The sequence below is a fragment of the Equus quagga genome, chromosome 2 (genome assembly GCF_021613505.1).
Source record: "Equus quagga isolate Etosha38 chromosome 2, UCLA_HA_Equagga_1.0, whole genome shotgun sequence".
NCBI classification, from domain to species: Eukaryota; Metazoa; Chordata; class Mammalia; order Perissodactyla; family Equidae; genus Equus; species Equus quagga.
In genome coordinates this window covers 158664043-158676177 of record NC_060268.1, presented here as the reverse complement: position 1 = coordinate 158676177, position 12135 = coordinate 158664043, and the positions used below count along the sequence as shown (strand labels likewise).

The window sequence follows — 12135 nt, the reverse complement described above, 5'->3', positions numbered from 1 at the left end:
TGTGCCCAGTGACCCGAGGTTTCATACACGGAGATGAGGGATATTGTTTCAGGAAACGCCCAGGTGGAGAGGGTCAGGACGGGCCGCTTTGTTCTGTGCCACTGTTGCTTCTAAACAGTTGCAGCTTTCCAGCTGTCCGCTGACAGCAAGGTTGACCTTCTTTCATTTAATCATTTAGAGGAGGCTCCACGCCAAGCTGGCCTCCTAGACTTCTGACCACTCTGTTGGCATGTTTGGAAGGAAACTTTGAAGCTTAACGAAGACCATATTCTTCCTGTGAACCAGCTCTTCTGCAATAGCTATAATTAAGTAGAGAGACATGAGGCCTCTTTGAGGACTAAAAGCCTCCTCCATTGAAAACAGTCCGTGGGGAACTTTTGGAAAACGCTTAGAGCAGAAACTTGTGTCTGCACAGTGCTAAAAAGAAATGAATATGGCACTATACTTGTTTTGTCTTTGGAAACTATTTTTCCATCAATTATGAATTATTCCCTCACATGACTCTGGTTGGGGTGGTCAGTGTCATTAAATTGAATTCTGTTTCCTAGAGCCTGGGAGACTAAGGCTGCTTTACAATGGTGGTGAAATCCTAGATCCTTTGGCAGTTTCTGTTGTCATACAGATGAAAGCCTCACAAAAAAATCATTGTGATTGTGTTATAGTTCAGAGGCCGGGAGAGCGCAGGTTCGAATGTTTTCTCCCCTTTTTTCCATGGTGGGCCTTTTAGCAAATCCAGAAACATGATAAGCAGACCTTGCAAAACCATTGTTTCTTTGACAGCTGGATAAATGTCGAGCTTGTTTAGGAATGAAGACTCTATATATTTCAGAGATCCACCCAGTTCCTGACCTGTGATGAGGAAAGGCCTGTTAAGGCTCACCACGGTCAACCCGGCACTGTTTTTGTCTCTGCGTAGTTTCAGTTTCCTGAATCAGATGAGTGTGTCATTGCTCTTTAGAAAAAGGCAAGAAAGACCCAAGGCCAGGAAAAGCTCCTGGCTGGATGAGATGATTGGAGCCTTTACCGTTGAGACAGTGTCCTTAAAACCAGCACAGAAATATGTCCCGAGGTCAGCTGAGGCAAATGTTTTTGGAAAGGAGGCTTTGCATACTGTTTATGTTTACAGAGAGCCTTTTCTCTTGGGTCCTCCTTGTTCACAGCTGAAACTGCACTCTTAATCTGCAAGCCTAGCACTCTCTCTTCCTGCTGCTGGATCTTACTGGAGTCTGGGAGGAGGAACCAGGCTTTTCTATGGTCTGGGGATAACCAAGAGTCATTCTTAATGATGGGAGTAATCGTGTGATAACAATCATTTCTAGTTAGTTTCCAATTTATTTCTGTCTTGGTAAGAGATGTAATCAACTTGACCCTTAGGATCCTTATATTAATTTGACTAAAAAACCCAAGTCTCCTTAGAATTATAACGATTAAGTAGTTAAAAGTGTTGTGCGGAATCAATGTTGAGTTGATTGTGCTCCCCTAAGTAAGAGCACTCGTGTGAAATTTAAAACCCCAAAGCCCCCCTCAATAAAGAGATGTGTGGCTGAGGATTGCTAGGTGAGGTGTTTATTCTAAACGCACTCAAATAGCTTTTCTGCCCGTGGGAGTCGTCAGATATTTCTCGGCCTTCTCCCTTCAGAGAATGGCTGCTGTCATAACCCGGAATGTTTGTCCACTTTTAGGCCCCAATGTTGTAATGACCAGGTTCTTCAGCTTGTTCTGTTATGGAAAAACTTAGACTATTAATTTAATTAAGAGCGTTAGACTGTCCTTTTCGGCCCAGGAAAGCACGTTTGTGAAACATCACCAAGTTCTATTAGATTGAAACAATGCCTGTTGGGAGGCCACTTCTAGAAAGATAAGGTCTCTTTACAGATGGAATTGTCAACGCTTGAGGCCATTTGGGGGTTTCTTTCCTCTGCCTGACATTTTGAGGAAATGGTGTCAGCAAATCTCAAGCACATCTCTCTTTCAGCATCTGTGGGTGCTGCCCCAGGTCACTGCCTTAAGGACCTTCCATTTGAGCTAGGACTTTGCCTTCAAACACTTTTTTGGAAGCTTTGCCATGTTTCTTTGGCACTCTGATCTTTTTAATGTCTTGACACATTTCTGTCACATTAAATATAGATCTGTACTTTGAAGGACAGTTGTTGTTCACCACTTTCTTTGTTTTAGGAATGAACTGAAAATCCCCAGTGGAATAAGGCCACAGCCTCTATAGTGCAGTATTTCTATCCATTCATTACAAAAATATTTTCTTGGTCACCCACTGTGTTCCAGGGAGGAGATGGCTGAGATGGAGTACAAAGTCCCCGATGCAAGAAGATCGCAGTCCAGTTAACCATGCGGGGACATGGCTGGAAACCTAGCTTCCCTGGGAATAAGAAATAGGATGACTGGTAACCTCTCTAGGCAAACTTCTCTTAGAGAAGGGAAGAAATATTGAAATGGAGGAGAGAGCAAACTGACAGCAGCAGAGGTTCCTTCCATGTGGTGGTCTCACTTCCTGGAGGACCCCCGTCCACCCTCAGCCCGTGGACCACCTTTGACAGGTCTCTGCATAGCTGTTGCCTCCGTTCTCCTCCGTGTAAGAAGAGGGGACTAGTTAATACTTTCTACATGCTGGCATCCCTACTTTATTTCAGTGTGTGTAAAATTCTTTGAAGTCCTTAGGACGAGGTTGTGTATAGCCACAGTTTTAATTTTAACGTAAAAAATGAGCTAATCTGTATACAGTGTTTGTTCTGTATAAAAAAAAATAAAGGTTGTCCTTTTGATTTTCCATTTTATATTGTCAAGTTAAACAAAAAAGAAATGTCACAACTAAGGTGAGGAACAGTTATCGAGCGTGATCCTGCCGGAGCAAACTTCCCAGGCCTCCTTAAATACCGTCCTGCTAGGCTGGTGCTGACCTGGATCTGTCTGACTCAGCACCGAAAAGCCTGCTGGGTGAATTTGTAAACCAGTTGGTCTAGGGAGTTGCTCTCAGGTGCTGTAAGAAGGGACTTATTTCTTTTCTTCTTTTTTTTCCCTTTTTCCTCTTTCTATAGGTGGATTTTAAGAATGACACCACTTCCAAGGCAATTCATAGTATATTTAAGAATGCCATAAAGCTGCTGCAGGAAAAAGGACTCGTTTTCCAGAAAGATGGTAGTTTTGACAACCTATTTTATGTAAGAAACCTACAAGTGAATTTTTTTCCTTCCTAGCTTCAATTACAAATATATTTATTACTAATTGCTGTTCCTAAAAATGAATCATTAAGGAAGTACATAAAGTAAGGAGTGAAAGTTGGCCCTAAGCTTTTCCCTGGGTACTGCTTTTCACAGTATATCCTTTAGACATTTATCTCTGCATTTACAAATGCTCCTGTGGCTTTTTTGTTTTACAAAAAAAAAATATGCTCATCCTCTAAATGAGCATTTCTCAACCTCAACACTGTGGATGATTCTTTGTTGTGGGGGACTGTCCTGTGCGTTTTAGGATGTTTAGTGACATCCCTGGCCTTCAGCCACTAGATGCCAGTAGCAGCCCCCTGGTTGGGACAACCAAAAATGTCTCCAGACATTGTCAAGTGTCCCCTGGGACAGTTGAGAGGCACCGCTCTAAACAGTGCTCAGCAACTTTTTGTTGAGACCAAAATAGCACTTCATAGTCATCTTTCCAGGTTCGTACTTACACGTCTGCCTCATTCTTCCTGACATCTGCATGGTATTCTGTATTATGGGAACTTGCCATGAAGTTTTTAACCACTTCTCTGATGGACGTTTCTGTCGTTCCCAGCTTTTGCTCTCACGAATAGAGTTGCTGTGGCTATTTTTGCCCAGCTCTCTTTGTGAGCTTATGTATTTCTGTACGATTGACTCTTAAAAGAGGAATTGCTGGAGCAGAGGGCATGCACATTTAAGCTTTTGGTTGGCACCGCCTGGTTGGCCTCCCCAAAGGCTGTACCGATTGACACTCCCACCAGGGGTACAAGTGCTTGGCTCGCCTCCTACTTTCAGAGTTAAAAGTTCACCCCTCACTGCCCACCTCTGATATTGGAGGAGCCGAGCTGAAAGCAGGCCTTCTCATGACCATTGATATCAGTCGTGTCGACATGGCTTCAGTGACCGATGAGCCGTTCTCCTGGAGATAGATCAAACTCTGAGGAATCCCAGAAATCTCACTATTTCCAGGCATGATTCCTGAGGGGACGCTTACCTCAATAGGACACTTTCTTGATGTTGATTTACTCCAGTGAGTCTCCATATTGAGAGAGTTTTTAAAAATTAGGATAGGTTTTAAATACTGTTTGAATAACTTTTGAAAGGATTATTCCAGTCTGTATGAGGTGAGTGTGGTCCACCCCCTCCCGGCGTGGGAAGGCCTGGTGGCAGTTGTGAGGCTGGAGAAGCTCATGGGGGCAGCTCACCTTAACCCCCCCCAGCCCAGACAGTCCTGTTTCCCCTGGGAGCTCTGGGGTCAGCCTCCTGCGTCTGTAAGAAGCAGCGCTTCCTGAGGAACAGCAGGACCGAGGGCAGCAGTCCAGGGCCGAGGTGTGGCGGGGCTGGGCACTTCCTGCGGTGAATCAGTCTGAGCTGGAATGGCGTGATCAGGCAATAATAGCTCTCTTTTCCTCAGCAGACCCCACCCGCTTCTTTGACTTCACTCCTCCCCTTCCACCTCAGCCTGGCCTTGTAGGTTCCTGTATTCCTGAGGGCCTCGCCTCAGGGAAACGGTTATCATAGTAATGGAGATACTTCTGTTTGTCTAGTGCTTTCTGCAGCTCTCACCCACTGTGACCCTACTTAATCCTCATAATAACCTTGTGAGAGAGAAGGCAGGCTTGTCGCTAGCCCCTTCTATAAATCTGGCCATTCTCTAAGTCTGGTCCAATAAGCATTCCTGATCTGCGTGTTTGTTTGCATGCTTCCCTTTTTTTTTCCTTCCTTTCTTCCTTCCTCTTTTCCCCTTTCTTTCTTTCCTTTCTGTCATTAGATTTACTGCTGAACATGAAGGTGAAGCCCACTTGGTTGCTGCTTCTGTCTTTCCTGAGCTGGTTGAGAAAGGAACTGAGTTATGTTTACCTTCGAGACCAGAAGGTGTTTCCAAGGACAGACTAGATGTACTCCCGTCTTGACTTTTCCTCACAGTTTTTATTTCTTTTGTTTGTCTTGGTGGTTGGGAGAAGGAAGAAAACTAATGAGACACAAGACAGATGTCAGGCCCCGGAGGAAGGAGTGCCGGGGTGGAGATCGGAGTCTTTGATCACTTGTGCCTCCCTCAAAAATATAGCAACAAATGAGAGAAATTTTATGACTGTGTTATGAATATTTAAGAAGACAGTTACCCCTAAAAGTATGGAATTCCAGTTTTTCTTTCTCTCGCGGCCCCAGTAAACCACCTCCTGAGGGAGTGTGCCTCTGGGCCAACTACAGGGCAGTGAGCTCGTTGGGGACACAGCTGGTTGGACAGTAGGCCACGTATCAAAAGCCACGTTGTTGGTGTAGGGTTGGTGATTGTTGCAAAATCTTCAGAAATTATTCTAGATATTAATTTTGGAGTCTGGATGACACAACCACTGTGTTACTTAAGAATGCTTTCTCTCTGAACTGTTTTTCTTATTTAGGTAACCAGAGAAGACAAAGAACTGCACAGAAAGATCCACCGGATCATTCAGGAAGACTGCCAGAAACCAAATCGTAAGTGGGGTCATGTACAGGTAGGGCCCTGGTGCACTGGAAGGGGCTGTTCCCTCCCAGGGCCACTGGATGGAGAGTCAGGAGTCCTGGGGCTTTCCCGAGTAGTAACTTGGAGGTGTGACTCCTCAGGACACCTGCCCTCTCTGGGGCCCAGGTTCTTCCTCTCTAGAGTCAGTGTTAGGCTCGCACTGTTGTTCTGACCTTGGTTGCACATGAGGTTCAACCTTGGAGCTTTTTTGAACATACAAGTGCTCAGGTCCTACCCCTGGGGATTCGGCTTCCAGGCGATGGGATGGGGGCTCGACAGATGAGATCCTCAGCTGACCCTGAGACAGTGAGGTGAGCCGCCACGAGGAGTTTTTGACATCCTTCTGTCTGATTTGTGTTGTTTCTTGTTCTTCTCTTCTCCCTTGTCTTTGAACCCAAACTTGACATTTTCCTCTCTTCTAACATCAAGCCTTTTAGTGTTGGAAGGAATGGTTCTAGACGTTGCGGTTTATGAACGGTGTCATTGAGTCAGCTGGGAAACTGATAATTTACAAAAGAAATGACTTAGAAAATAGTTGGTCGTAGTGGAGTTAGGTCAGCCTCTAGTGGTTAGAAACGCGAACTGTAGATAGTCTGACAACAGACATTACCATTTCACACTAGTTGGAAAGAGAAGAAAGCATTAGTTCTATCTTTAAATCCTTTGTAGACTGATCAGTCTCAAAGGTGACTTTTCAAAGTCCACCTTTTACAAACACATGCTGATAACAGATGTTGGCGTATGTCAACGAGTGACGCAGGAAGAAAGGTGGGAAGGCTTGTTGGTGATGGCAGGTCTCCTCACCCTGCTTTCTTTTTCTCCGAGAAGTCCACCTCCATTCCTTTCAGCCCATACATCCGTGGGGCCTGGACCTGTTCCAGACTGAGTCAGTGGGTGGAGCTGGATCAGGTCTCCAGCCCTGGTGTTTGTGGTATGCAGCCCTCTGTAGCCTTTAAGAACCCGTGAGGTCAGATCCCAGAGTGCTGTTGACAACAGATCTTAAAATAAACTGAAAGCAATCTATTATTTTTCTTTCTTTTCTTTTTTTGGTGTGGAAGATTGGCACTGAGCTAACATCTGTTGCCAATCCTCCTCTTTTTGCTTGAGGAAGATTGTCACTGAGCTAACATCTGTACCAGTCTTCCCCTATTTTGTACACGGGATGCCACCAGAGCATGGCTTGATGAGCAGTGTGTATATCTGTACCCAGGATCCAGGCTGCCTAAGCAGAGCACATGAACTGAACGACTACACCACTGGGCTGTCCCCAAAAACAATCTGTTATTTTAATACAAAGTTTCTGGCTGTTGTTTACTTCCTTCAGAGAAATAAGGACAAGTATCCTTTAGTTGGAGAGAAAACGCGTCTATCCACAATTTAAGGTGCTTTTTTTTTTTTTTTTTTTTGCTGAGGAAGATTCTCCCTGAGCTAACATCTGTTGCCAGTCTTCCTCTATTTTTTATGTGCGTTGCTGCCACAGCATGGCTTGATGGGTCGTGTAGGTCTGTGCCTGGGATCTGAACTTGTGAACTTGGGCCACTGAAGTGGAGTGCACCAAACTTAACCACTATGCCACCAGGCTGTCCTCTTACAGTGCTTTTAAGAGCAGTGAAATATGGGATTCCTCAACCAAGAAAGGATGAGAGGCCGTTCCCCAAATAACATTCCTGCACTCATCACAGTCCCAGGCCACCTGGCCATTCTTAGTTTGATCTGCATTAGGAACAGAGTGGATTGAAATAATCCTAGGGCCTGGTGAAGCAAATGGAAGGGATTCACACTTGGTTTCTTAGGAGAACCAAACCACCTCAGTGACCTGAGGGTCTGTGAAAGTGGCAGGTTTTCTGTCCACTTTTAACCCACAGGCCAGCCCCTGCTTTGATGAGTATGTGTCAAGGTAGACAGGCTCTGCCACTCAGCATGTGAACGGGAGCCTCTCAAGGCCATGAGCCAGTCCTCTGGGACTAGTCAACTCCCAGGGCTGAATTCTGGAACATGAGTAACTGAGAATGCCAATAAAAATATCTCGTAGGGACTGTCTTGGAATCTGCTGCAACCACTTCTTTTCATAGCAAATATCTATCACATTAAAAAAATTATTCCGAGTAATAATGTACACACGTGGCGAAAAGTCAAACAGTGCAAAAACAGAAAAGTCAGACTCCGTCCCACTGCTGAGCCTCAGGCTCTGTGTTCCCCTTTCCAGAGGCAGTGGTTGTTACTAGTTTCCTGCATGTCCTTCTAAAGATGTTATGTGCACTTAGAAACGTGTGTAGTTCATCCTTTTTAAAAAGCACACAGAAAGGTTAACATACAATGCTCAGTGTTCCACACCTTGTATTTTAAATCTAGCATTGGCTTCTAGAGGTCATTCAGCAATAGTACATGTAAAAGTACCTCAGTCTTTTTAATAGCTGCACAGTATTCCATATGTATTTATTTAAGCATTCCGACTGGGCCTTGAGTTCATTTCTTCCCTTCATACAAAATGTAGCGTTGAGTTTTCCCTTGGTTGGAATGATTGGTAGGGCGACTTAAAATCTTTAGTCATTTATGAGTATCTCAGCAGAGGCCAAACCTACAATAGCAAAAGGACTGTAACCATGAGGCCAGCTGCCTAAAGATGGGCCATGTGGCATACTTATGAGGAGCTGGGCTCAGGAGCCACCCTGCCAAGGTTTGAATCCCATCTCTGCCACTTTGTAGCTGTGTGACCTTGGTTGAGTCTGTGCCTCAGTTTCTTTATATGCAAACTAGGGATAATAATGGTACCTACATCATGGGTTGTTATAAGGATTAAATAACTTGGTGTTTTGCAAAGCTATTAGGACGATGGTAGAATAGGAAGCACCAGGAATCTGTCTCTCTGCTTAGACATCTATTGCATCTGTCTGATGTAACTATTTTGGAACTCTGGAGTGTATTGAAGGCTTGCAACTTCCAGAGGAAGGCTTGGGCGGTAAATTGGGGTTAATTTCAGTCAATGTTCAGCTCTTAGTTGCAGTTACCCATCCCTCACCTTCAGCCACATGGGAGGCAGCTGTGCACTTGTTCCTGGAGCAGCTTGCACAGAGCTTGCAGGAACTGGGGTAGGCAAAAAAGACCTGGTCCTCCAAATATCAGGGATCTGTGCTCTAATTGCTGATTGCTGCTTCTGATCACAGAGGTGCAGACAGAGGTAGGTGACCATTGTTGTAACTCCCCTCATTGTTGCTACACCTTCCCCAACAGCTGAAGTGACTTCTAGGGGATTTAAAAGACTGGGCCCTTTTTAAAAACTCCCTTCACTTTTTTTTTTTTCCCCTTTTGGGAGCCAGAAAAGAAAAACTAGGGCATTCAAAAGCAATTGCATATATGAGGAAAATTAGAAAGTGACCACACATACCCAAGGAGAGGCACAGGCTCAGGAAGAGACCTGAGAAGACCTTAAGTTTACACCTCAGGCTGATCGTTGTCACAGAGACAGCCTACAGCAATCAAAAAAACCAAAACAATTAGCAAAAACTACCAAAACCCAGCAAACTCTGGGGAAGGAAGAAAATCTGATCTCTCCAGAGTTATCACATTATTAGATTCAACTGTTCACAAGACATACACATACAATCACAAGGCATACAAAGAAACTGGAAAGTATAGCCCATTCAAAGGAAAAAATATATCAACAGAAACTATCCCTGAAAAATACCTGTGGGGCCGGCCCCGTGGCCAAGTGGTTAAGTTCGTGCGCTCCGCTTTGGCAGCCCAGGGTTTCGCCGGTTTGGATCCTGGGAGCGGACATGGCATTGCTCATTAGGCCACGTTGAGGTGGCATCCCACATACCACAACTGGAAGGACCCACAACTAAAAAATATACAACTATGTACTTGGGGGATTTGGGGAGAAAAAGCAGGGGAAAAACAGAAAAGAAGATTGGCAACAGTTGTTAGCTCAGGTGCCAATCTTTAAAAAAAAAGAAATGAAAAATACCTGATGATAGATCTACTAGACAAAGACTTTAAAACAACTGTCGTAAAGATGCTCAAAGAACTAAAAGAAGATGTGAAGAAAGTCAAGAAAATGATGGATGAACAAAATGGAACTGTCAACTGAGAGAGAGAAAAGCTGAAAAGAAACCAAAAAGAAATCCTGGAGCTGAAAAGTACAATAACTGAAATGAAAAATTTACAAGAGCGATTCAGAGGCAGATTTGCGCAAATAGAAGAAAGAATCAGCAAAATTGCCCATTGAGTACAAGTGAGCAGAGCCTCAGGGATGTGTGGGACACCATCAAGGAGATCAACATATGCCTTGTGGGAGTCTCAGAAGGAGAAGAGAGGAAGGGGCAGAGAGAATATTTGAAGAAATAATGGCTGACAACTTCCCTAATTTTGTGAAAAACATGAATATAAATGTCTAAGAAGCTCGGTGGACTCCAAGTAAGATGAACTCAAAGAAACCACACTGAGACACGATATAATCAAACTTTTGAAAGCCAAAGACAGAGAATCTTGAAAGCAGCAAGAGAGAAGCAACTTATCATATATGAGGCATCATCAGTAAGATTATCAGCAGATTTCTCATTAGAAACTTTGGAGACCAGAAGGCAGTGGGCTGATATATTCGAAATGCCAAAAGAAAAAAACCTGTAAACCAAGAATCCTATATCCAGCAAAACTGACTTTCAAAAGTGAGGGAGAAATCAAGATAGTCCATGATAAACAAAAGCTGAGGGAATTTGTTACGGCTAGACCTGCCCTGCAAGAAATACTCAAGGGAGTTTGGCAGAGTGAAGTGAAAAGACAGTAGATATTAAATATTTCACTACCAAAAAAATCAACTAAACATAAAAGAAGCCAGAAACTTAGGAAATAAGGGACAAAAAACTGTAAGGCATATAGAAAACAAATAGCAAAATGACAGAAATAAGTTCCCCCTTATCAGTAATTACTTTAAATGTAAACAGATTGAAATCCCAAATCAAAAAACAGAGATTGGCAGAAGGGATAAAAAACGTCCAACTATATGAGGTCTACAAGAGACTCACTTTAGATTCAAAGACACAAATAGATTGAAAGTGGAAGAATGGAAAAAGATATCCCATGCAAATAGTAACCAAAAGAAAGCAGAGGTGGCTATACTAATATCAGGCAAAATAGACTGTAAATCCAAAAAGTTTATAAGAGATGTCAGCAACATGGTGGAGTGAGCCGTTTTCTTTGTCTCCTCGCCTTCGAACTACAACTAATTGGACATTCATCGGTCAGCAAAGGATATCCACACAGCACTTCAGGACAGCTGAGAGACCCGTGCTGCTATACATTGGAAGGTGGACAGACTTCCCCCCAGGAGGAGGTGGAGATAGGTGAAAACTCTCCGACCCCCAGACAGCCTAGTACCTGCAGACAACTTTCTACCAGCTGACATGCTCATAGCATCGCCACGGCACCAAGGGTGGCCGTGCTTGTGCATCAGCAGTGCAACTGTGGAAACAGGTGACTACAGCCCCAAGCACCCTGCGATTGCTCCTTAGCCCAGTGGGAAAATCCATGGTCCCACAGCAGCCACAGGGAAAGCCTCTACTCAGCCTTAGCGAAGAGGCCCTGCCCAGCAATCAGAATGCTGGGAGGCCCTGGGGCAAAAAGAGGCTCCGCTGGCTGAGCAATCCGCCAGCCGCAGCTAACAATCAAAGCCCAGCTGCAACCCCAAGGGGGCAAGGGAGACCAGAGGGACCGTGTGCCCACTGGCCGCATCTAACACACAAAGCCCTGCTGCAGCCCCGAGGAGGCAAGGGAGACACAGTGGGATGGCGCAAGTGGGTAGTGACAAGTTGGAGCTCCAGCCTGACTGCTTCTCCATCCAGGGGGAAAATCCACAGTCCCACAGCAGGTGCAGGGAAAGCCTCTGCCCAGCATTAGTGGAGAGGCCCTGCCCAGCAATCAGAAGGCTGAGAGGCCCTGGGGTAAAAAGGGGCACTGCCAGCTGCATTTAACACACACAGCCCTGCTGCAGCCTGGAGGGGGCAAGGGAGATCCAGCGTGACTGTGTGAGTGGGCGGTGATAATTTGGAGCCCCAGCCTGACTGCTCACTGGTCCAGGGGGAAAACCCACAGTCCCACAGCAGTCACAGGGAAAGCCTCTGCTCAGCAGTAGTGGAGAGGCCCCGCCCGGCACTCATAAGGCTGGAAGGCCCTGGAGCAGAAGTGGCATAGCTGGGTGAGCTAACCACAGACTGAATTAGATACCCATAGCTCTGCTGCGGCCCACAGTGGACAAGTGAGAGCTTGCGGGGCCTGATGGTGGCAGAGCTATGAGTCTAGATGAACCTGCTCCCAGCTGCTGTGAAAGACCATAACACCACTGCAGACCCTAAAGAAGGGGCGTGTCTAGGCAGTCTGTGAGAGTAGGTACCAGCAACTGGAGGCCCCCTTGTGATTGTCCCCAAA

General features: G+C 45.2%; 1 protein-coding gene across 8 annotated transcripts in view; it reads left to right on the top strand.

Annotated features, from left to right (window-relative positions):
- The window catches only part of STN1 (STN1 subunit of CST complex), a 51463-nt gene that overhangs the window by 21662 nt on the left and 17666 nt on the right, over nt 1–12135 (top strand). For 7 of the 8 annotated variants that reach the window (XR_006887483.1, XM_046653508.1, XM_046653504.1 and 4 more), the window contains 2 exons: nt 3051–3173; nt 5612–5684. Coding sequence is in view for 7 of the 8 variants with exons in the window: in XM_046653508.1 (XP_046509464.1) it covers nt 3051–3173; nt 5612–5684 (196 nt within the window). In the remaining variant the exon portion in view is untranslated. The remainder of the gene's footprint in view (nt 1–3050; nt 3174–5611; nt 5685–12135) is intronic. The other variant, XM_046653507.1, reaches the window with a different exon arrangement.